The sequence below is a fragment of the Perognathus longimembris genome, chromosome 15 (genome assembly GCF_023159225.1).
Source record: "Perognathus longimembris pacificus isolate PPM17 chromosome 15, ASM2315922v1, whole genome shotgun sequence".
Taxonomy (NCBI): Eukaryota; Metazoa; Chordata; class Mammalia; order Rodentia; family Heteromyidae; genus Perognathus; species Perognathus longimembris.
Genome location: NC_063175.1, coordinates 6,670,792 through 6,696,491, shown reverse-complemented (window position 1 = coordinate 6,696,491; position 25,700 = coordinate 6,670,792). Strand labels below are relative to the sequence as shown.

At 39.1% G+C, this 25,700-nt stretch overlaps 1 protein-coding gene across 4 annotated transcripts in view; it reads right to left on the bottom strand.

Annotated features, from left to right (window-relative positions):
• The window catches only part of Arhgap28 (Rho GTPase activating protein 28), a 159,306-nt gene that overhangs the window by 98,194 nt on the left and 35,412 nt on the right, over positions 1 to 25,700 (bottom strand). Inside the window, exon 2 of one of the 4 annotated variants that reach the window (XM_048363587.1) lies at positions 12,602 to 12,922. The exons of 1 other annotated variant lie outside the window; for it this stretch is intronic. In XM_048363587.1, the coding sequence (XP_048219544.1) occupies positions 12,602 to 12,669 (68 nt within the window). In that variant the 5' untranslated portion in view covers positions 12,670 to 12,922. Of the gene's footprint in view, positions 1 to 12,601; positions 13,041 to 23,981; positions 24,475 to 25,700 lie in introns of those variants that run through there. 2 more of the 4 variants (XM_048363588.1, XM_048363586.1) reach the window with 2 other exon arrangements.

Genomic DNA, 25,700 nt, shown 5'->3' with positions numbered 1-25,700 from the left:
GCTCCTGACCACAAGGCTGTGACCAGGGAGCAGTCACCAGAACCAAAGAACCTGGAAGACAGGGCCCTAGAAAGAGCTGAGTCTTAGGTGTCTTGGATAGAGGAACATAGACCCTTTGTGGGGAGATAGGGGAGAATAAACACCCCTCCATCACTCTCTCCACACCTTCTGCTCCTCCTGTACTGCCTATTGGGAAGATCCAATTGAGAGCTGAAGCACAAAGGAGGCAATGTGGATGAGCCCTCTGCCCATTCAGTGTCCAAAGCAGGAGAGGAGACAGAAGACCAGAAGGCCTAGGGAGTTGTCCAGCACAGAAACTTGGAGCTTGTTTAACTATTTATTTCCTGAGGTTACAAATAAAGAACAGCAGGGTGCCAGTGGCTCATTCCTGTAATCCTAGCTACACAGGAGGCTGAGATCTGAGGATAGAGGTTTGAAGCCTGGCTGGGCAGGAAAGTCTGTGAGACTCTCATTTCCAATTAAGTATCAGAAAACCAGAAGTGGTGCTGTGACTCAGTGGTAGAGTGCTAGCCTTGAACAAAAAAGCTCCCGACAGCACCCAGGCCCTGAGTTCAAGCCCCACTATTATTATTACTGTTATTATAAAAAATAACATTCGCTCAGGAGAAATGACAAGGAATGTCCAATGCTGGCATGGCATTTTTAAAGAATATTTTCAATCTCAGGTTAGTAACTTAAAATGTAGAATCAACAAATTCAGAGAGTCTACTGGTATGTACCTATTTATATATACACTTGCACAGATAAAAATCAATCTCTCTTTCTCAAATGAATCCTCATAAGGCTTTAGTATACGGAAAACATTTAACAATGGAAGTCTGGCATATGGGTGGACACTTGCAGTCCCAAGTAGCTTAGTCAGGAGGCTAAGACAGGAAGATCTCAAGCCCAGGAATTTGAGATCAGTCTGGGCAACAAAGCAAAGCTTCATCTCAAGCAAATGGAAGAAAGAAAAAAAGGAAAGACAGACAGAAAGAATTTTTAAAAAGCCCCTCAAGTTTTAAAACGTTAACTTTCACACTTTTATCCTAAAAACCAGTGTTCTCTCACCCCAAGGGAGGCCCCTGCCCTCCTTAGAAGCAGAGCACAGCAGGTGGGTGATAAGATAGAATATTGACCAAAATGTCTCCCTCCTCTTCAGTTTCTACCTTAAATCCTTATTCCAAGAGAGGAGATGGCCAAATGGCGCACCACTTCCCCTAGGAAGAATTGTTAAGAAGAAAACAAAACAGCAAACAAAGATTTCTAATTCTTGGCTGTAGTTCAAATTAAAGACAAAAATAGTTTCAAAAAGATATGAACTGGCAAAACAAGTTTTTATACCACCCCACTTCAGTCTGGGAAGAAGGACAGTTTTTTGGAAAGGACAAACAAGATCACTGGAAACAATCAGAGGCCAGGTGTTCAGTGTTCACCCCCTGAAAGACCCTGAAGAGTTAGGGTCTTTCCCAGGCCTCCCAGCGGGGTACAGGAGACACTCTGAGAAGGGCTCTTGCTGCCTGCCCCCATTCCTTCTTGATGAAAGGAAATAAATAACCTGGGGATACATTCCAGGTCACAGGGATAAGAAGAACTGAAGTCACAGCCTGTGCTAAGTATAAAGGAGTCAGGAGTCTCTGTATTGCCTAAGGGATACTGATTTGAGCTGAGAGACAGAGACACCTCTGACTGGAGATAAGAGTTGACGGGCAGTGCTTTGGGGTGGGCAGGATCTAGTCTGTCAGTACCCATGAGACCAAATGCCAGATCAAAACATGGACCCAGGCAGGGGCCAAGCTCTGACTACAGACTCCCCTTTCCATCCCAGAGGCCCTGCATCCAACCCCACTAGGGCAGGAATCAGAAGCCAGGAAACTGCTCCGTCTCCAGACCACCCACTGCTGACTGCATTATATAGGCAATGGCTTCAAACAATCACAGTGGAGAAAGGGGTAAAAATGGTTAATTCCTGAATTTTACCCAGAAGCAATTTTGAAAGCGTTAAATTGGATGGAGCTGACTGGCTATGGCTATGACTATATTAAGTTTTTCTGCAATCTGTTCAAAATGGGGAATCAGAATTAGAATATAAAGTGTATTAAAAGAAATAAAACTGTAATCTGTATCTGTAAAATTCACGTGCATTACAAAAACCAATTGATTTTTCTCAGCCTCCATTGCTTAAATGTGAGACTGAATACTTGGCAATTTGCAAACTGCAACCACTGGTAGTACTGCCTTAGTGGTCTGGCTTTGGCAAACAACCTTCTGATTGTGACCAGCCTTCTGGTCTTTGTTCTCTTATCTTACCTGAACTAAGGTGGCCTCCTAGGACTAGCTATACTAAGTGGTACCCTACCTGAGAGCATGTGGGCTTATCAAGGCCCATGGCTCTGCGTGAGAGATGAGATGTGTGGTCAAGCAATGCACCTAGTCCTCAGTATGGCTGCCTGTTCTGGGTGAGCCTCAGTGCTAGCTCTTCCTTGCCAGTGCCTTGATAGCTTTGCCTGGAGTTTCTCAATCTAGGATTCCCAACTGAAAACAGTTCCAGTTCAGAAGAGCTGATTCTCTGCCTTTGTCTCTCTCTGTCTTTACTGTGGTGCTGGTGGATTAAAACCAGGGCTCCACACATGTTAGGCAAGCAAGCCCTCTGCCACTTACCTACATCTAGCCCTAGGGATCTCTCTTGTGTAAGTTATACGCCTAGTCTCTCTAGTATAAGTTAAGGACCCTGAAGTAATGTTTTGAGTTCTCTTGTATTTCTTCTTTGTAGTAGCTTCGTTGGATTTCTGCCAGAACTTTGTTAGAAAAACACACAGAGAGGTTAGAGTTATTTTGAAGCAATAAAGAACTGTCAGAGGTCTGTGCACATCTTGACAAACGGATTTACATCATTCCCTAACACATTTTTCCTGAAAATGAGGAAGATGTTTAAAATGCTATACAAGATCAGACAGATGTTTCTGCTGCCCATAGGACTGGCAAGCAATTGAAAGTGACCTCTACCCCAGAACAAGGGCAGACTGTTCATAAAAAGGCTACTTGTGAGATCAGGGCATACTTGTACTTGGGAATTAAATAGTGAAATGTAGACTGAAGAATTCTGATGAACAAACAAGATGGAGAAAGCCTGGAATATAAATGTGGCATTTTTGTTCACTTTGTGAAAACCAAGTAGATAGAATGATAAGAGCCTCCTGTGATCTTGTGCTGTCCAAAGAAATTCGATAAACGCATGCAATGCTTGAAAACATCTGTCTTGCCAACTCCATTGTTCATTTTCCTATTGTAGAAATTCTGCAGCTCTATAATCAGCAGCCCAAGGAAGACACCACTACTCATTTCTCACAACTTCCTGTCTGTCTCAATACTTCCATTTTGTGGAACTTTTCCAGATAATACAATGTAGGACTGCTTTTCCATGCAGTGTACAGGCACCCTTCGAGAATACTTCCATGTGCTTCTATGTTATATCTGCAATACTTAAGCAAGTATTCTTTGCCTGGAAAATGAAGAAAATAAATACATGAGAATATCTGTAGTTCACTTTACTGTTCAGACCCCTGCTTAAGATACAGTGCCATGCTTTCAGAAGATGGAGTAACAATACTGTAAAAGGAAGAGAGAGGCCCTGAAACAGTGTAACTCTCCTAAATCCATTAGAATAAACTGCTCTGATAGTCTATCATACTATCCACTGGTAACAGAAAATCTATTATATTCAGCAAAGCTCCAAAAAACATTTCCAGATGGGACAGCACTAAGTTGTTGAAACAGAATAAAACGGGAAAACTAACTCTAAGCAAGATGCATTAGTGTTCTAGTGTCCTACATTGGATAAAATATCTGTTAAGTATCCTCAATGACTCTAGGATAAATACTGTAAGTACTATTGTAATTCTTTTATAAATAAGGAAACAAAGCCACCTTCAGTGGCATGAAAATATGCTTCTGATTAAGAGGAAATGCTCAAATTTGGACTTAGGCAGTCAGTGGGCCCTTTGAATCTGGAATCTGCCACAGCTTGGGTATTTTCCCACCACCTGGTTGAAGTGTTTGGCTTTTCCTGCAGTAACCATTGGCTTTTGAATTGTCAGTATAAACAATTTAGTCTGCCCATTATTAAAACAGGGCACCACCACACAATCAAGGAGCTTCTATATTTTTAGGACATGGGAAGCTGCCAGTATATTTTGCAACACATTTCACAAGAAACCTGAAACACATTAAGGGAGTTGATGCAAAATCTGAAACTGCATTAATTTACTTTAAAAATGTGTCATTCCAACTTTACAGAAAAGAAATCCTAAAGAAAAGTGAAAGCATCTAGCAAATAATTTAAAAATGAGTTGCACCTATCTGCAGACTACAAATCCTTAGTCAATTTCTAATCTTTCCTAAGTTTGGAGTCTACCTTCTCAGAATGTTATTAATATAAATCAAGCTCTAATTACTTAGCTGTTGTTAAGGAAACCATGCACAATGGTGGCTAGCAGTGTTGATGAAGGTTAGGAAAACATCTACAACCAATCAGTCTCTGGTGTAGCCCCCAGATTGGAACAATGCTAAGAAGACTCCTCACTCAAAATTAGCACCTTTCCCCCCTTCATCTTCTTCCACTCTCTTTTTATATGTAGCAACCCCAGTCCCCTACATGTCTTTGTTCATTCCCATACTTCCCTTCTAAGCTGCAGGTTTCCAGCCTTTGAAGCTATCCACTTGAGTTCTTCAAGATGTCAAATTACTACCTAAATGTTTTCCTTTGAAACCCATCTTTCCAAAACACACATACTGTTTTAGAGCTGACTCCATCTTGATTAGGAAACATGGTAGGAAATGTTGGGGGGAATAGAGCTGACTCCACCTTGATTATTAGGTCAAACTGACCCCAAAATTCTGCTTCTGTAAATGGCTTGCTCGTTTGTTGCTTACTCTACCCCCTGCATCAAGCCCCTAAATCTGTGCTACACTTTTACCTTTATAAACTCTGCTAACTGAAGGGTCGGGGCTCTCAATCCATATCCGCTGGGTCGGTGACAGTTGTGAGTCCAAGCTCCAGTTTGCAATAAAGACTCTTGTGCATTTGCATCGGTATTGGCTCCTTGGTGGTTTTGGGGGACCCCCAAATCTGGGCATAACAATACTTTTCTAACTGCAATCATTCCCTTCTCCTAATTTCACTGATGGTATCGTTTAACACTTCTTTCTTCTTAGATCTCCCTATTGGATAGCTCCACAAACCAGATGCATCTATTCTAATTTGCTGAACTCTCAGTGTCTCAGTTTATGGTAAAATGTCTCTAGGCTACTGCTCCACCTAAATGAACGCTCCTCCCTGATCTATTCCTATTTTAATCTTCCACATACCCTTGTAACAGTTATGTTGTTAAAACAAAACTCTAAGTACATCATTCTCTTATGAACAATCACTTGATGAAGCTTCTCTAGTTGTTGGGAGGATGTTCCAAGCTCATATAAATATTCATTAACAGACCTGCCTTAGCTCCTATCTGGCCCCTACTTCAATTTAAAAAATGTTAAAATTTATCCATTGTGATAACCAAGGATCCTAGGAGTAGTCTTCTAAGTCAGTGAAATGGGAACAAGATATTATAGCAGCAGTGAGACTGATGTGAACTGAATCACAGATCTATTACTTTCTGATGGAGTAACCTGTGTACCACTGCACACCCAAATTCCCCTTGTCTTTTTTAAAAATAAGAACTAAATAATACAATGTGTTAGCTACTATAATCCTCATCTTGAGGTAAACTTAGGTCTACTTTTTAATATAAAGCAAATTTTTTCAAAGAAACACTCTGAACAAACACATTTTGTTAGCTAATTGATGATGGCTCCAAGACTGTATCCTGTGGTCTCTATAGCACCTACAAAATGATAGAGAAGGTGGTTAAAATAAGTTCGTAGCTATTAAGAACTATCCTGAGCCAGGTGCTAGTGGTTCATGTCTCTACTCCTAGCTATACAGGAAGCTGAGATCTGGAAGACTGTGTTTCAAAACCAGCCCAGGCAGAAAAGCCTTAGAAATTCTGTCTCCAATTACCCAGAAAAATGTCAAATTGAAGTCGTGGCTCAAGTGGTTGAATGTCAACTGTGCCTAAGAAAGCCCAACAGGTGTAATAAAGCCCTGAGTTCAGATTTTGGTGCTGGCAAAAACACATAAAAAAGAAAAACTACCAAAACTATCTTATTTAGGTTACCTAGTTTTGTACACCACTGAGAGTAATTAACTAAATATAGGACTTCTTTACAACATGATTTCTATGATTATTTTATTCTTGCTATGTTTTATGATCAAATAAGCTTATGAGTTCACACATTTCACTTTATAATTATACAGTTTCTTAGCCCAAGACACATTCCTTGGTAGACTTTCACTGAGGTCTGAGTTAGTCATCAGGTTAAGAACTGCTAGTCTCCATAAATGTGGAAAGGTAAAGCTCTTGTGCTCCTGGACAATGAGACATGTTCAAGGGAATAAGAATTAAGCTTTATAAAAGGAAAAAAATGTTTCACAGCTACTTTTGTCATGCTCTACAAAACAAAATGCAAATTAGCATGCCACCATAGGTATATAATTAAAATTAGACTTGTAAAAATTACTTTAATTACAACATTAACACATATAATAAGGGATAACAAATTCTTTATAAAAATGTTCTGGGTTTCATTCTCAAACATACAAGGACATTTTGGAGACGGGATTCAAGTTTAAACACCAACATTTTCCTTTCTTGTTTCTTTTTTGCAATACTAGAATTTGAACTCAGTGCTTCTAGCACAGGGCATGCCTGGTAGGTATTCTATCACCTGAGCCACAGAGCCACATCTCCACTGCCTAAAGCTCTGTTTTAGGATACGTTTTAGATAGGGTCTTGTACTTTCACCAGTGCAGCTTAAACCATGATCTTCCTGTCTATGGGCTCACAAGTAGTTGTGACCACAGGTGCAGGTCATCATATCCTGCCTGTTGGCTGAGATGAACCATCACTACCTGTTAGCACCAGCTAGTCGCAAACTACAGTCCTGATCTCTGCCTCCTGAGTAGCCAGGTTGCAGGTATGCGCCAGTGCACCTGACCCACTCATCAAGTCTCTTTATGCTTCATAAATACCCTCAACACAGAGACTGAAAGTAATTTTACACAATATTTTTAGTGTGTCTGAACTGTTACTGTACTGAACTGTTACTGTACTGAACTGTACTGTTACTGAACTGTTACTGCCACATAAGGTCAAATGGGAAATTTTCCATTTGTGATGAAAAATTGTTATGTCGACTCTCAAAAGGTCCTGGATTTTGGAGTATTTCAGTTCTTTCAGATAAAGCCTACTCAACCTGTAATGGTGGTTCATCACCTAGAGGCCACATTTCCCTTGCCTCTGATCTCACCATTAGTAAAGGGCACAGCTGGGAAGGCAGCTAAGTCGTCCACTCTCAGAGTCTTTGTTCTTAACAGTAAGTGCTAAACTTTTTAAGATAATGCTTTGAGAAGTCAAAGTAAAGACAAAGTGCTTCCTATAAAAGCTTCAGGAAGACCCTAAGGAGAAGGATGGCAAGATTCTGACTGAGAAAGATGAGGCATACATGATATGCATTGTAGGCACAAGTCCTGATTGAGCAAAGGTCTCCAGCAGAGGCACCTCTGGGTGGTGGGTAACACAGCTGGGTGGGCTCCAGAGACCCTTGGTCTTCCCAGAAAAAGACATACACTTTAAGTAGGTTGTGAAAGGTCTCTGAGGTTTTCTCAAACTCATGAGCAGAGAGAGGGACTATTTGAGAAGAGTTTTAAAGAGTTATCCAAAACTTAGAGAAATCTTTTCTTTTTGGCAAAATTATTTTCCTTAGTAGTCTAACCGATTATTTTGGACAACACAAAATCAAGACATTCTCAGTTAGAAGGACTCATGGACCCCAAACTAAAAGGACAAACGGTAATATGAGTGTGAAGCTCAGAGATGTGAGCTGGACAAGTATTAAGAGGCGGGCTTCCTGGCATGGGTAGAGTTTGTGTGGAAAAGATCAAGGAATTCTGGCCAACTGCAACTTCAGTACATGCCAACAGCAATACGCATAATGACTTGATCCCTAAGTAGCACGTGAGTATAACATACAGAAAGTGGAGAGAAATGTCTTAAGTTTGGCAGTATTGGAATTCTGCCAGAGAAACTTCATTTAAGGGGGATTGTCAACAAGACTAACAATTGCAGGGCAAAGTCAAAGAGGGACTGTAGAGAAGCCAAATCACACTGGAAAAATGGGATAGCAATAGGGAAAGTAAGAAGGCACCAGGGAAGCAAGAACTCCTTTGTCCAAGTATTCAGGAACTGTCTTAGAGAACAAGATCTATGTGGACTCTGGTTACAAAAACAGAACCAATGCAAAGAGAATATAAGAATCAATGCTCAAAGCCATCTCTCAGTTAGCTAGTAGGAGGGGAATCCTGCAGAGGAAAAAGAAACAACCTACCCAATAGGGGGTCCACAAGGAGACAAAGGAATCTCAGTCTTGCTGAGTGGGGTAGAGTGAAGTCTGAGATCTTGAAGCAGGCTCTGAGTTAGGAATATGGGGAGAGGAGGGGGTAGGGGGAAATGGGGGGTGGGGAAGAGGAGCTGGAGGAAAGAGGGGTGTTAAGAGCAAGACAGAGCTCCTAGAGGGAGAAAAGGACTATGGTGGAATTTGAGAGGGATCACAGCTGATACATCAAAAGTGGTCAAGCACCAGGCAAAAAGGCAAATCTTGAGCAAACAATTATAAGCAGATGACTGAAATGTTAAATGAATCCACTCAGGGCTTAAGAACATACAATAATTCTCAAGGGATATATTCCTTCTCAAAATGAGATCCTCTTCTTCTGTCACAACAATGGACACAAACACACACACACACACACACACACACACACACACACACACACACACACACACACACAGAGGAAATTGCAGCCAGAGGAATTCTGTCAGTGAAAAACCTCAGTCCCTCTTGGATGATGTAGTCTTCTGCTATTTCTACTGTGAGCTCACAGTGGGGTTTTATTTTGTTTGTTTGCTTGTTCTCCTAGCCAAAAAACAGTTAAAATTTTGTCATTCACTCAGCATTGTGTGGGTAAAAGCAGCTGTGTTCCTGGGTCAAATACACTGTTTCCCCTTCTTATTCTGACATTAAGCTGCACAAACTTGCTACCTTATTACTAAGCTGTGGCTGGCCTGTTCTGCATCGAGTGTTTGGTGCAATTATTGAAGCTGCATTTGTACAATGTCTGCACACTGAAGGGTACTGAATAACAGCACTTCCTGTACACATCTTCAGAAACAATAACTTTATGAATTGGCCTGAAAGGAGCTGACTGTTGATGAATGTAAACAAGCACTGAGACTCTGTCTAAATGGAAGAAAGCTGGACAAGGTGGCATCCCAGCCATGCCAGAAGGCCAACTGTGGCAAGTTGAGGGCTCAGACACCCAGGGAGGAATCAGTGAAAATAATCAATGAAAAACAGAATATTAGGCCTGCTTCAGTGGATTAAGGCAGCCTAGCAAGCTCAAGTTCAAACCTCGAACTGCAAAGATAATGAAAACTCATATTTGTAAGAGATGACAAGTTATCTAATTTAAAAAAGAAACTGCTTGAGGGTACTTTATTTCTTTTAAAAAGCAGCTTCTAAAAACAAACAAAATAACATAAAAACAATAAAAAGAACCTTCCAGTCCCTGCCCTCATCGCCCTGGTCCCAATTCCTTCCCAGGTTTATGTTAGCACAATCTGGATGGGCTCTGCATATGGCGGGATAAGAAGAGAAAAACAAGGGGTAAAAGTCATTTTCATTATTAACACTGAATCTGGAAGATTCAGGTAGTCAAATGCCCCTCGAGTACACATGTGACTGAAACATTATGCCTTCTCCCTGTCTTTCAAAGCACAACAGGCTGTTGGTATCTGAAGTGGTGATTTTTGTCCAATACCAAGCTGGATTCGTGGGAAGTCTGACCTAGTGTGAAGAGGAAATACCCTTACCTGCCTGGCCCCAAATTCCCTGTGTATATTCATAAGGGAAAAGAACAAACTTAAATCTGTGTTCACTTAATCAAACCCATCTGGCAAGTGGAGAATTGTTCAGACAAATATCTCTCTGCTATTCAGAGGCCCGGCCTGTTTGCTCTGCTTCCTTCCCAAAATTTGTTTGGTAAAGGAGCTTTGCAAACCTTTCCTTTATTGTCCTTGAAGTCACCTAACAATGAGTACCCATCTAATCAGCTTCTACATTGCCCAAACACTAACCTCAATAGCTTTTCTTTTTCTTTTTTGTTATCCTCAAGTTCTCCAGAGACTTCTGTATCACTAAGAATCCATTCCCTTTCTCTCAACCTCTCTGTCCTTCTGTTTACATAAGTGTAATCTTCCATCAGGACTGCTCTTATCACCAGGCAGCAAAACCTTCAGAGAGCCGAGTGAGTGCCTGCTTGCTGCCTTTCCAGATCCTGAGGAATAGCTGCTCCGTGCCTGTACTGTAATAATACTGTACTGCTTGGTTGAACTGTTTTCACTCTCTACTTCTGGAAATTTTCCAGACCCGGTCTGTGTTTACGTCAGCAGCACTGCTTCAAAACATCACCCTAAGGGCTTTAAGCAGGCTTTAAGACACATTCCTGTAGTCAGCTCAACTAGGGTCAACAGGAGTTCTTCCAGTAAAGCTTGACTTTACCCTGTCACTCTACCTGTTACCTAGAGGCAATGACTTCCGTTTAACTCATCTCATCAGTTGTTGTTTTTTAATTCAGACAGAACTATGGTTAATTGATCTTTGTATTATCATACCCTTCTCTTCAAATTCCATATCTTTTAAAGATTTTCCTTGCTGAGGCAGCTAAGTGGGGCAGTTTTCCACCTCATTTTTCCCTCCTTTAGGCTATAAGATAGAAAAATGAAAGTCTCTTGTCTATATATTCACATCTAAACATGAGTCTTGTTAAACTTGCTTTTGATTGGAATGACTATTCAATTAACCTCTTGGCTTAGAGTTTAACAAGGGACTAACAAATTTGTCAATAAAAGATAGGCCCAAGTACAAAGGGGATGAGGGAGCAGTGATTATATTCAGAATCACCAGTGCTATTAGAAAGAAACTGCAATGTGAATTTCCAAACAACTTGTAAACATAAAGCAAACTCATTAGTTTATAAAGATAAAGCCCTCACCCCCCCCCCGATTTAGCCATAATCATCAATGCACATGTTAAATGATTATTTTCACCACTGAGTACACCAAGCTAAGATGTCATCCTAGGCATCAAGCTGAAAATTTAGACTGCCATCGTGGACATTGGCTAAACCCTGAGCAAAGCTCTCACCCCACCCTGCATATACTAAACATCACACAGACAGCACGCCATCATCGAGGTAGGGCTACCCAAAAAGGAGCTTCCATGGGGACAAAAATGACTTTACTTTTTTTATTAGAAAATACAGTAGTAAAACTATTTTAAAACAATAAAAAACTATAAATGTAGCATTGTAAATATAAACATATCACTACTTCCATTTTTTTAAAAAATGCAACCCTGTGAAGTACAGGATTCAAATTTATTTTAAAGAAAATAAATCCAAATAAACTGTGAGTAGTAACACCGCCCCCACCCCCATGTCTCTCCTTCCTTCCCAAACAACACAAAGGACAAGAGCCTGCACTAGGAAGTCACTGGCCAGAAGACTCAATGGATGACAATGCTCTAAAACTTAAACAAAAATAGGCAAATGAATCCTATGCATGTCTTTCTGAGAAGAGCAAACATCTGTGTTTGTAGATGTGAAGCCCCTGCAGTCAAACTAACTAGGTCTTGGCTGCAGGAATGTACTCTTACTTTAATCAGGAAGAAGGTGCATGAAGGAGGAAGAGGCAGAGAGCAGGAACAGAAGAAATGGACAGACACAGCTTACACAAATCTCTGGGCAGAACTCTGCTGTAGGTAGTCCAGAATACAGACTCCCTACTCACCTGACCAACAACAGCCTCTGTTAGCTTCTACCCTTTGTTCCAGAGAGCCGAAAACAAGAGGAATGGCTTGGTAGCCTAACTGAGGAATACATTAATTCCATTCAAGGGTGGAAGAGCTTGCTAGGGCAACAGAAGTAGCATAAGAAGAGGTGCTAAAATTAGATAATTATCTGGAAAGATTGGATTCGATAGTTTCAAGCCATTAGCAGCACAGAAACAGGAATTGGGATCATTCATTTTTAGGCATTATTAAGATCTCTTTTTAACTAGTCTTTTAGAAATTAGTACATGACTTATCTTCTTTCTATATTTGAGTTTTAGAAACTTCATCCATACTATTTTAAAAAATCAGCTTTGAAAGGTTAAAAAATATCACAATTTACTATCATATAACATGATGCAGCCATACACTATTAATGAAACTATAAGCACCACCTACACATCCACCTAAAAAGGAATTTTTTTAAAAAGTTCTCAAAACTACTTCGCTTTCTTCCCTTCACTGTTAAGCACAAGAAAAGAGCCAGTCTACCGAAAGAAGTTGTTTGCCCAAGAAGGTGAATTAGGAAGTACTGTACTTAGAGCCTTACCTTTCAGCCAGTTGGAAGTCTGGAGCTGAGATTCTCAAGGCAGAAGCACAAAACTCCTGTGCAGTCATCTGTCCTCGTGACCTGCAGGCAGCCAGGCCATCCTAGACCCCTCAACCAGGGCCGAGTGCTGCCTCAGCCTCCTGTAGATTACAACTGACAGCTAGCCCCTTGCAGGACCAGAAACAAAAGGCGGTGGAGATCCTAGGCTAAGTGGAGAATGAATTCCCTCTGCAAGGAGCTATTTAAAGAGGTGGTGCCTCCGGACAAACGCTGCTTCAGAGCCTTCCTGTTTGTGTCTTAGCTCCAACTTCCATCCATTTCCTAAGGAAAAAGGCAAAGTGCAATCAGCCTGGGGAAGCTGATTTGTGAGAACCCATGCAGTGTATGTGGCCTCTTTTCCCCTTCCTTCTGCTTTCTACGAAGCGGGCATGGAGCTTCAGTAAAAGTAACTTCAAAAGTCAAAAATTGGAAAAAACCGAAACTATACCAGTTGTGATTTAATAAAAGTGTTTCTAGTCTTTTAACATGAACTATGGAAGGAATTAATGGTTGACTAATTATATATATATCCCAAATACCATATATACATATATCATAAATACTATATATATTTATAGATATACACGTATATATAAAAAATGTAGAGAGAAACGACAAGGTCTATGGTCAGAAGGCAAAGCTTTGATTTAAAAGTATTTTGCTATTGACTAGTTTAAGAAATTCACATCTCTCTGTAGGCTTTGATTTTTACATTTTAATAAATGGCACTAAGAATATGCACAGAACTGAGAAATACATAAAGATGAAGTAAAATATACCACACTTGGCCTTATATAAAAGACAGATCAGAGGGCAACTGACATGCATAAAGCTCTGGATTGCATCCCAAAACAAAGAGTAAAAAAGATAGAAGGATAGGAGGAATGAAGAGAGAGAAGGACAGAAGGGAGGAGAGAGAGTGAGAAGGAAAGGAGAGAGGGAGGTAATAAAGGGGGGAAAAGTTAGATCATGCTACATTATGGAATTCAACATCCTGGCTGGAGCTACACAATTAGACATCAGTAATTAGGTAAAAGAGCTAACATACTTCCTCTCAAAAATTATATTATATAGGCTGCGGATGTGACTCAGGAGTTGCCTAGCATGCTGAAGGCTCTAGGTTGAATAAACAAAATTCTATTAGACTGCATCTGTTTGCTTGTGTTTCCTGACGTCTCCATGAGCACTGAGGTTGCAGGTGGAGTAGAAATGTCATTTTAAGTTGATTTGACATTTCCAATACCAAAAATGGTTTGTGGCATATAGTATTATAGAATAAATATTTGTTAAGTGGATGAACTGATAAATCCTTACTTTCTGACAAAACCAAGCACAGTACCCCTCAGACAGGCTGAAAATCCCTAAGGGAAATGCTCCAACATTTGAAACTTTCTGAGCACTGGTCAAATCTACATTTCTGATACTGAATTAATTTCCAGATTAGGAATGAGGCAGTTGCTTGATAATTCTATATACATATTGCAAAATCTGAAAAAAAAATCAACTCTAAAACATTAGAACGAGAGCCTGGGACTATGTGCATATAGACACCTCTCCTCCTAAGTCTCCTGCAACTGGGCTGTCTATTGCTGCAGGCATTTTTTAATTGAATAATTGAAGATCCCAAAGATGCTCTGAAAAGATTTTTAACAGCTACCAGCTGGCAGTAGGCTTTCTCACCTTACATTTAGCCTCTGGCTGACAAATGCCAGTCCATCTAGAGCTTATTCTTTCAACTACACAGGGTTATCAAATGTAGCTTCAAGGTGTCTCCTGGAACATGGTCCAGTAACCCAGGGAAAGTTGGAGGAAGGTGGATTATGGAATCTGTTGTCCTGTAAACAAATTCTGTTGTTGTTGCTGTTGTTATTTATTGTTGCTAAATATTCTATTCTTAGAAGCATCTAGGTCTGACATCTCTCTGCCTCCAGTGCTAATGAATTGCCAGCTAAGTTCCTGTAGAATTGCTTTATTGCTCCTGTTACTCTCAGGCTTAAGATAGCATCTGGTACTATATTTGGTCAGTAAATGAAAAGATAACTTAAAGTTCCTAATCAAAGGGCCTTGTGCTAATTCTGTAATTATTTTAGTCTCATATATGGTACTTCAATAAGATTTATCAAATATTTGCTAATTATTTAGCATTGCTAATATTTGTTAATAAACATTTTCTATACAACACATAAAAATTAGTCATCCAAGAAAACATAATTTAGAGGCATGACTAAAAAAAAAATCACAGGACATATTATCCCCGAATCATCAATGTCTAGGTATGTACAGAACAAGAAAAGGAAAGAGCAAGAATTTTTTTTCTCCCCTTTGGAAAAAGGGTAGAGATTTCCTATCAATAAAATCTAGTCATCTAAGAAGTAAAAATAAGTTAAACTGAAAAGTATATCTTCTTGATAAATGCAATATTCTGATTGTAAGTTAATTTCAAAAGTGTTGGGCAATTTCCTTTCCAAAATGAAAAATAAAGGAGACAGTATCCTCCCACCTTTTCTCCCTCTTCACTCACCCTGGGCAAGGGCTGTGCTGATATTATGAGGATACAGTTGTTCTTCCACAATCAATCAAAAACTGGTACATTATACAATAAAAAATATATAGTACATATAAACGAGAGAAAAACAGCCCTTATCAAGAATGTAGAATACATAATATAAAAAGGGCATTGAAGTCCTGGCTTTGCCACTTCCAGATAAATGGTCTCAGACAAATTTCTTAAGTCTTCCTCACAGGTACAACAGAGAGGATACTGGTACTTGGCCCATGAAGTCAGGACAAGAACTAAAGGAATTATAAGTGCAAATCCCTAGCAGAGAGCTTGGATTTTAGAATGCCTCAGATACTGAAACAGAAGGAAAAGGTTGAAGAAATATTTAAAGTACCAGGAAAATTCAAATGGGAAAGAAAACTCATACCAATATATGTAAACTATGAAATGGGGAGATTTCCAGTCTGGAAATCATTTTTGTGTACTTGACACAGTTGGGATATACAGTGTACCACTGATCTGCTCCCCTGAAATGTGAAAGATGATTTGGGAAATAGTGCCCAGAGAGATGGACCTAATGATCATTTCTTATCTCCCATTGTCAGACCTTCTTCCTTTTCTGAGATGTCCAACTATGGTTCTGATATAATCTCAGCTTGAGCTGATCCTGTGCAGTAGATGGCATTGGAATGTCTTCTATCCCTCCCTCAAAATTGGTCCTCTCAATACCAGAGGATCTTACCAGCTATCTTACCATCCAGGAGGAAAGTATCAGAGTATTCTTAGAAAATGGAATTGTTGGCTGGGAATATACATGAAGCCCTGGGTTCAATTCCTCAACACCACATATATAGAAAATGGCCAGAAGTGGCGCTGTGGCTCAAGAGGTAGAGTGCTAGCCTTGAGCAAAAAGAAGGCAGGGACAGTGCTCAGACCCTGAGTCCAAGCCCCAGGACTGGCGAAAGAAAGAAAGAAAGAAAGAAAGAAAGAAAGAAAGAAAGAAAGAAAGAAAGAAAGAAAGAAAGAAAGAAAGAAAGAAAGAAAGAAAGAAAGAAAGAGAGAGAGAGAGAGAGAGAAAGAAAGAAAGAAAGAAAGAAAGAGAGAAAGAGAGATAAAGAAAGAGAAAGAAAGAGAGAGAGGGAGGGAGGGAAAGAAAGAAAGAAAGAAAGAGAGAGAGAGAGAAAGAAAGAAAGAAAGAGAGAGAAAGAAAGAAAGAAAGAAAGAAAGAAAGAAAGAGAGAGAAAGAAAGAGATAAAGAAAGAAAGAAAGAAAGAAAGAGAGAGAGGGAGGGAGGGAGGGAAAGAAAGAAAGAAAGAAAGAAAGAAAGAAAGAAAGAAAGAGAGAGAGAAAGAAAGAAAGAAAGAGAGAGAAAGAAAGAAAGAAAGAAAGAAAGAAAGAAAGAAAGAAAGAGAGAGAAAGAAAGAGATAAAGAAAGAAAGAAAGAGAGAGAGGGAGGGAGGGAGGGAAAGAAAGAAAGAAAGAAAGAAAGAAAGAAAGAAAGAAAGAAAGAAAGAAAGAAAGAAACTAACGCTTTCCTATCATAAACAACTAGAACACAGCAGGCATTGATTCTATAAAAACTGTTTCCAAAGATAATAGACAAAGGGAATCACAAGGTGACATCAGGAGACTATAAACAAGTCCTACTAAAGGCAGTGATCCCAGCTCCCACCCTGTCTAAATGCACAGCTCAAACTGCAGCACAGTGAGAGAAAAGACCAAGACCACTGTGGTCTCAGCAAATTAAGGGGACATAGTACAGATTCTGGGAGGCTAGAAAAAGTGCCAGACAAAAAGGAGTTCTGCAGATAAAAAGCTCAAGAAAGCCATATGGGGTTTCCTTGAGTTTGCTACACACATGCAAGGTCAACTTCGTATGCCTGGGCAAAACAAAAAACAAACAACAAAAAAAAAACCCTCAAGCATCTGTAAGTTAAACCACCTCTGGAGTTCCCCATGGGCAAGGAGACATTTGAATTTTGATCAATGTGAACAGAAAACCTTTGCTGAGAATTTGGGGCCTTAGGTCTTAAACCCGTATATTTCTTACTTTTGTAAAACTAAATCAAACTTTAAAGTAAAGGTTACTATAGACCTGCCCTAACAAAACCTGTACTTGCCTTACACAAAACAATAACAACAACAAAATGACAATCAGTGTCCAGCATTCAATCAAAAATTATTTCACAAAGCAAGAAAATGACACAGAGACTCAAAAATGACAGAGCTGAAGAAATCATGTAGATATACCTAAAAAGAAAACATAAATATATTCAACACCTACAGATTCTATAAGAAAGAAATGAGAGGAATGGAAAGTTCAAAGAACCTAAAAAGTCTCTGGAGATTAAAAATACATTTGAAATTAAGAATGGACTAAATGGGGCTGGGAATATGGCCTAGCGGTAGAGTGCTCACCTCCCATACATGAAGCCCTGGGTTCAATTCCTCAGCACCACATATATATAGAAAAAGCCAGATGTGGCACTGTGATTCAAGTGGCAGAGTGCTAGCCTTGAGCAAAAAGGAAGCCAGGGACAGTGCTCAGGCCCTGAGTCCAAGGCAAAAAATAAACAAAAAAACACCTTACCACTGAATAAATTACATTAAAAAATAACATTTAAAAAAAAAGAATGGACTAAATGAGCTTAGCGGTATATTAATGGCAAAAAAAGATCAATAAATTTAAAGATATTACAGCATAGAAAATCCAAACTGAAGTACACAGAAGGAAAAACAACTGAAAAAACTGAACAGAGTCCCATGACCTGTGGGAAAATACAGACTGACCTGACATGCATGTTACTGGCATACTGGGATGGAAGCTAGGGGTGAAAAACAAATGGAAAGAAATAATGACTGGAAGTTTTCCAAATCTGTTGAAAACTATAAATCAAAGATTCAAGAAACTCAATGAACTCCAAAAAAGATAATCGCAAAGAAAATCACAGGTATATATATTGTGTACTTGCTGAAAAACAGAGATAGAGAGAAAATATTCAAAGCAGTGGAGTAGAAAAACAAATCTATTATGTGCAGAGAACAAGGAGAATGACTACAAACGTCTCATGAGAAACAGCAGAAGCAACAGCAGTAGAATGACATTTTTAAAGAGCTGAAAAAAAAGTGCTCAGCCTGGAATCCTATATCCTGTAAAATTATCCTTCAAAAATGAAGGCTAAATACTTTTTTAGACAAAACAAAAACAAAAACAGAATTCATAGGCAGACAATCTGTACTTCAAAAAATGTTTGAGCAAGTGTTTTCAAGCAGAATGAAAATAATACCAGATGGGAACTTGTACTTACACAAAAGAATAAAAAGTGGGGGGAAATTGCAAATAGAGTTTAAAAGATTGTAAAAGAATTTATTCCCTTACTTTTTATTTCCTAAAATAAAATTGACTATTTAAAACAATAATAAAGTATTGTAAAATATATGGCACATATAGTAAATAAAATGTATCAGGAGCATAAAAAACAGAAAGAAGTAAATGAAATCATATGGTCTTACATTATACATAAAGTATTATTTGAAAATAAAATATGGTAAGATAAAGGCATATTGTAAGTGTTGGAGCAACCACTACAATAACAAGTAAGACGAGAAGAGTGGACATTAAATAGAATACTTAAGAAACAAACAAACAAAAAATGCAAGTAACACAAAAAAGTACCTGAAAAGAAGAAGAAACCATAGAGGGAACAGACGGATAAATACAAAACATACAGCAAGAGAGTAGGCTAATGCAGGCATATATACTGTTTACCACACTACAGCTATGAGAACACAAGTATGCATGGTGGTAGAGAGATATGTCACAAATATATGGGCAAATACTAATGGTAAGACATTTGAGATGGCAATATTAATTCGGACCTAGTAGACTTCCCTGTCAGTCTGATTCTTGCATGAAGCAGGTCCAAGACTGAATCAGATTCAGGAGATTTTCCAGGGAATACCCATGAAAGTTAAGGGTAGAGAAGAGATCATGACTGGGCTGGGCATGGAACAGCTTTCAAATACTTAGAAAATCCCCAAATAGTGTCCATTAAATAGCATACGTTTAGCACAAAAATTTTAAAAATTCCAAGTAAAATTAGAAAGTATCTTGAACTGAGTAGTAAGAAAATGACAAAAATACAAGTATCTAAAGGATATAGCCAAAGCAATACTTAGAGAGACAGGTATAGTAATAAGCATGTATACAAAAGTGGAACAGAGAATAAAAATCAGTGATCTACCTCAGGGAAGCTAATTAAAGAACACATTAAACCCAAGGTAATTAGAAGCTAGTAACAAACACAAGGGCTAGAATCGATAAAAGACAAAGCAGGCAAATTATAGGAAAAATAAATATTTTAAAAGGGAGGTTTTGGAAGTGATACAAAAAAACTGATAAATTGGGCTGGGAATATGGCCTACTGGTAGAGTGCTTTCCTTCCGTACATGAAGCCTTGGGTTCAATTCCTCAGCACCACATATATAGAAAAAGTCAGAAGTGGCGCTGTGGCTCAAGTAGTAGAATATTAGCCTACCAAGGAGAGTGCTCAGGCCCTGAGTCCAAGCCGCAGGACTGGCAAAGAACAAAACAACAACAACAACACACACACACAAAAAAAACCTGATAAATTAATAGCACTAGAATTGATTTTTTTAAGACAAAAATTACCAGTGTCAGGAAAAAGAAGATTGTGCCAAGCTGTGAAGAAAATCCAGGTGAAAGGGATCCCTCCAATTCATGATAAGAAAGCAGGATTACCTTGACAACCAAATCATACAAAGATACTACAAAAAGAAAAGCCTACATTGGGACATCTTTTATGAACAGATACAAAATCCTCAACGGCATTAGGAAACAAAGCCCAGTGCTAACTTATGACATTGGACCTGACTGCAGAGTCTGCAGCAGTAATTGATGTTGACTCATATTTTTTTCTGGCATCACCATAAGTCATCCATATGCTGGAGAGGAAGACGTGAATTGTACTGGCCACCTGATTTAAACTCAGTAGTATGGGCCTGTTTGATTAGTACATTCTATTACTGTCTGAGGAAATCAGTAACAGGCTAGAACATACCAATCACCTAACATTTTAGCTTGGAGGTCAGAATATAACCTGTAGTAAGTTCAGTAATTGCAGACGTGAGCTCATTAAGCACAGACATTGAACACAGAATAATCTTCCAAGAAGTTATGATTGGCTTGAATTCTAAGGCAGGCCCCAAAACAAAATCTAATCATCTTAGCCTGATCGATGAGCAAACACGAAGTTTATATCCCAGTAGACTGCTGCCTCACAGAGTCTGGCAGGCTTAAAGATGTGTTAGTGAATGCCAGAATCAACTCAGGCTGGCTAAGACCTTCCCTGGCTCTGGGAAGGGCCATCCTCTCCTCTGAAGGATTATAGAATTTGAAACCTCCTTTAAGGTATTAGGTATTATTTATTATGGTGTGCTTTATTACCATTAGCTAGCTATTCTCGCGATAATTATAAACAATTAGCGGAAAGAGATTAAAACTTCATTATCATATCTGTAACACAGTGACAGTCTTGCTATTGTTCCGAACTTCTCTAGGCACAGGTAAGAACCATTGCTTTTGCAGTGAACATAGTTCTCTGTATGATTCATAATAACCAGCGTCATATTCACTTGGCCTCCTCCTCTGAGCAGCGAGTGATTGCAAAGCAGGGGCTCTTCACCAGGTACAGTCTGCCGATGTCCCTGAATGCCCAAATTTTCCAAACAAGAGGAGTTGGGTCAAGGGAAAAGCGGTAGATGACTGAAGAGAAGAGGGAGAAAGCGCAGACAAGTATCCAAAGTATACCCTACAAAATTAATAAGAGGGAGGGAAGGGGTAGTTAGGGCACAGAAGGGTAAGAATGTTGAAAGGTAACATTGATCAAGATATGTTATATCCACAAACTGCTTTGTTAAATGGCAACTCCTTTGTACAAATAAAGATAATAATTTAAAAAATTTAGTGACTCTTACAACTTACATTGCTTTTTTATGCAACTGAAACAAATTAACTGCCTTTTCAAGTTGTACTTGAGTTTTTACTTGATGAAAACGTCACTGAAACAACTAAGTTACGACAAGAAATTCAATATAGACATGTTTACATCATAGGTATGAAAACCAACACAGAATGTGAATTCTGAAATCTTCATCCAAAGTATTTCTTGGCCAAGAGAACTTTACTTTTCCTTAAGCTTTTGTTCAGCAGTGTTAGTCTAGAAGGTTTCTGCAGATAAAAAAAAAAAAAAAAAAAAAAAGGAAAAAAAAAGACAAACTGGGCCCTGAAGGCTCATGATTATGATTCTGGCTACTCAGGTGGCTGAGATCTGAGGATCATAGTTTGAAGCCAGCCCGGGCAGAGACTTATCTCTAATTAACCACCAAAATAGCCAGAAGTGGAGGTATGAGACCGTGATCAGGCCATGAGTTCAAGCCCCAGTACTAGCACAGAAAAATAAATAAATAAAGTTAATTGAGGATTCAGATTCTGGCTAGGAGTTAGGGTCCTCCTCAAGCTCAATAACTTCTCATTAGCCACTAGTGAACACATGTCCTATAGCCCGTGTGACAAGGTTCCTATGAAGTGAATGAATACCACAGTGCAGAGAATTTTGAAATCCACAGCAAAAATAAAATAAAATTAGTCCCAAAATGCCAACTGGATTTCTACATAGTGGGTGTATCTTTTTTAATGGTGAAAGAGATAAATATTATTAAACATCAAGGTAAGAAACAGTCACTATTTTAGCTATTTTTACTCCTCAGTTGGATGTCTTCACACAAGTGAGAAATATACATATAGACAACCATTCTGAAGGTGGTAACCTAATACTCTGCCTCATCTTCATAAGTAATATCAATGAAGGTTTTATCTTAATTAGCAAAGTATTACAACTGTCCAGTAGAATGAAGGTTCATATTATTTTGAACACAAAACAAAATGAGGTTTGTACTTATAAAATTCTTTTCTTCTGAAATAGTAACTACCTTCATTTCTGCTTTCTTTTCTTCCTATTTCTATTAACCTGTAGTAATAACTTCATAGCCAATACCTACAGTGGTTATTCTATAAACTGTATGGGAGGTGAGAAGAGAAAGCCAGAGCCAAAGAGAAAAAATACGGAGGCAGAACTTGCAGGGAGAACCAAGTTATCCCAAGGCAGAATGGAATCCCTGCAGCACCTGACATACTTCCTTTCAAGTTAGATTTTATTCAACAAATATTTTTGAGTGTCTGCCCAGTAGCAGGTCCTGGAGCACTGGGGCTCAAAGTGATAGAGCGCTGGCCTTGGGCTTAAAAGCTCAGGGACAGTGCCCAGGCCCTGAGTTCAAGCCCCATGGCTGACAAAAAAAAAAAAAAAAGTTGAAAACAGAACTACCACATGATGCTGAAATCTTATTGAGTATATAGCCAAAGGAATGAAAATCAGTATGTCGGAGGATTGTAGGTTTAGGATTAGGGTGAGGGAAATGAGAAATAAATTCATAGGATGAAAGACAACAAAGAGGATGGGGAGAAAGACAAGGGAGGGAGCAAGTTACGGTAGGAAATAGTGTGTTACGTCTCCATTAGAAGGTGAAACTTATAGTTTTAGTTGTTTATTAAACATTGATAATTCTTGTTATATGAAAAGAATTTCTGTACTGCTAATTAAATGTCTGGAAAAAGAACTAAAAGGAAATGTTTACTGTGCACAGCTCACTCCTCTGCATCTTCCATCTGCTTAGAATGCTCCTTCTATGAACAAGAAAGAACCAAACATTTTGTAGTCGCCTCTGATATCTTTATGCCTTCCACTTGACAATGACTTATCCAAGAACAAAATAAATCTAGCCCTATAACTGTCAAAAATGTCAGCTTTTTTCAGCTGGAAAATACTGACTGAATGCTAGCCCAATGTAGTGAATCATGCTGTATTCTCAGCTACTCAAGTGGCAGAGGCAGGGAGGATAGATGGATGAGGAAACAGGGAAAATGTATTATTTTTGACCAAGACAAAAAGGGTCAGATTGAGATATCAAAAGGAGTAGGTAAACTGGAAAAAATAGGCTCCACTCCCACTATACCTCCTTTTTGATGCTGATATAAGAATCAGACACAAGAAGATTTATCTAAATCTACCTACTCCTTTGAAATGGTATAAAACTGCAAACTTCATAAGTAAGGCCAGAGAAATGAGCACAGCTGGACAAAAAAAAACCCAAACTAAAATTCATCCTATTGTGCTCTGTTTTAGCAGGCCTAGATACATCTCCATGCTTTAGAATAATAAGCAATACTCACCTCAACTACCCAAAACCGCTGTCTATTGATCAGGAGTTGTGAGATAACACGACTATGTGTATTCTACGTGTATAAAAGCTACAAACAGAAACCACCATTGTGGGGGGGCCTGTAACTCCCACTTCCTACCTCTTATCTATTTCTTCCTATTTTATTCTGTAACACTAAAATAAATCTTTGCTAAGACTCTCACCTTGTAAGACTCTCCATTTTGTGAGACACTCTGAAATGATGTTCCTGAGTAGATATTAAGAACCTATAATTTGGCATGGAAACCGGGAAGCTGAGGGAAGCTTCATCTACCAATCCAATAGTCAGAGACCTAACTACAAGGAAAAGGAATGGGAGTGTGGCTCATGTGCTGGAGAGCTTGTCTACCAAATTTTCTCCCATCAAAAAAATATCTATGCTACAAAGCCCATAGTCCCAAACAGAGCCAAAGGAGGAAATGAAGGATGAATATGCATTATTAAATTATCATTAGTGAATGCCCTTACTTACAATCAGCTTCTAATACAAATGTGAAGATCTACCTTTCTCTCCCTTGGAGTGGAAATGCCAGTAAGCAAGAGTCCAGCTTGACAATAGGAGCACTCTGTAGATGGTTCCCCAGGAACAAACACAGCAGAAATGACTGTCAGGAGGAAATATGCTCTGGATACAAGCACCCAAGTCTTGCGTGTTTACAGTAAGCTACGAACAACCCGCTCTGACCACTGACCATTCCATGCCAGGGATTATTAACTCAACTACCTACTGAGGCCATTATGTCTCAGGGTGGCGGCTGCTTTCATGTTGGATTTCTGCTAAGGCCAGATGTTATTGCCCATTTCAACAGCTTACATTGTAAACAACATCTTTGATGACTCTCCTAGAGGAAACAAACATTCCAGTCCATGAGCTGAGCACAGCCAATATCAGATGACCGCATATGCATGAAGCAAATGACAAATAATAAACGGTGACATGACTCCATCAAACAAGCTATCTGCTCACCCAACAGGTTGTGCTTTTGATAATTAGTGATGGGTAAAAAATGAAACCATTTTGGGGCTGGGAATCTGGCCTAGTGGTAGAGTGCTTGCCTCATATACATGAAGCCCTGGGTTCGATTCCTCAGTACCACATATAAAGAAAAAGCCAGATGTGGTGCTGTGGCTCAAGTGGTAGAGTGCTAGCCTTGAGCAAAAAGAAGCCAGGGATAGTGCTCAGGCCCTGAGTTCAAGTCCCACAACTGGCAAAAAAACAAAACAAAACAAAATAACATTTGATTCTCCTCAACTGTTTAAGTGTCATCTATACTTCATAGAAGAGAGATGCAAGATCAAGTTGTCTTGACTAATGGTGAAATATTACATTGGATACTAACTAGATGCTGATTAGTGTTCTATGTGTTTTACACACTGTAATTATCCTTATCCAGGTACTACACTAAGAGATAGTATTACCCTTACTCTATAAGTGCAAAAAATGCAGATACAGAAAAGTTCAGTAATTTAGGCAAGAGGCCAAACCTAGCCTTCAAATGCTGTGCAAGCTTGAGAATAAAGAGGAACAGCCAGTATCCATGCTTTTACATGGCAGGAATTTGTATTTTCATAAATCTTGTACTTCTAAGAAACATATTTTATATCATTATGGGGCTTTTTAAATTTGTCTATGTGAATATAAGCAGAATTTGAAGAAATATAACACAAAGAAACAAAACCATAGGGCAAGGCACTGAGATCTGACCACCAAGGTTCAAAGCTAACCCCGGGAAAGACAGTCCATGAGACCCTTACCTCCCATTAACCACCAAAAAGACACAAATGGAGCTGTGGCTCAAGTGGTACAACTCCAGTCTTGAGCAAAAAAGCTAAGGGAAAGCAATCAGGCCCTGAGTTCAAGCTCCAAACATACAGGTATGCCAAGGAACAACCTCATGGCTCTCACATTTACTAACAGACACTATCACTTAAGTCATACCTCCAGACTAAGAAATATACATTTGTTTGCCAACCTTTGGAGAATACCTGGCATCAACCAGCTTTCAATTAAGTTAATTCACATCCAGTTGAATTACTCAATATAAATTCAAAATGAATGTTGTTAAAGGAGTCACAGCAAATACAAAACAACAGAGAACTTTACTGTTAGAGAGTAGGCATCCTTGAATTATGTGTAAAGTTTCTAAAACTCTCCTTGAATGATTATCCTTTCTTAGAAAAGTTTTATTTAATGTGCGGGGGGAGGGGGGGGAGGAAGCTGCC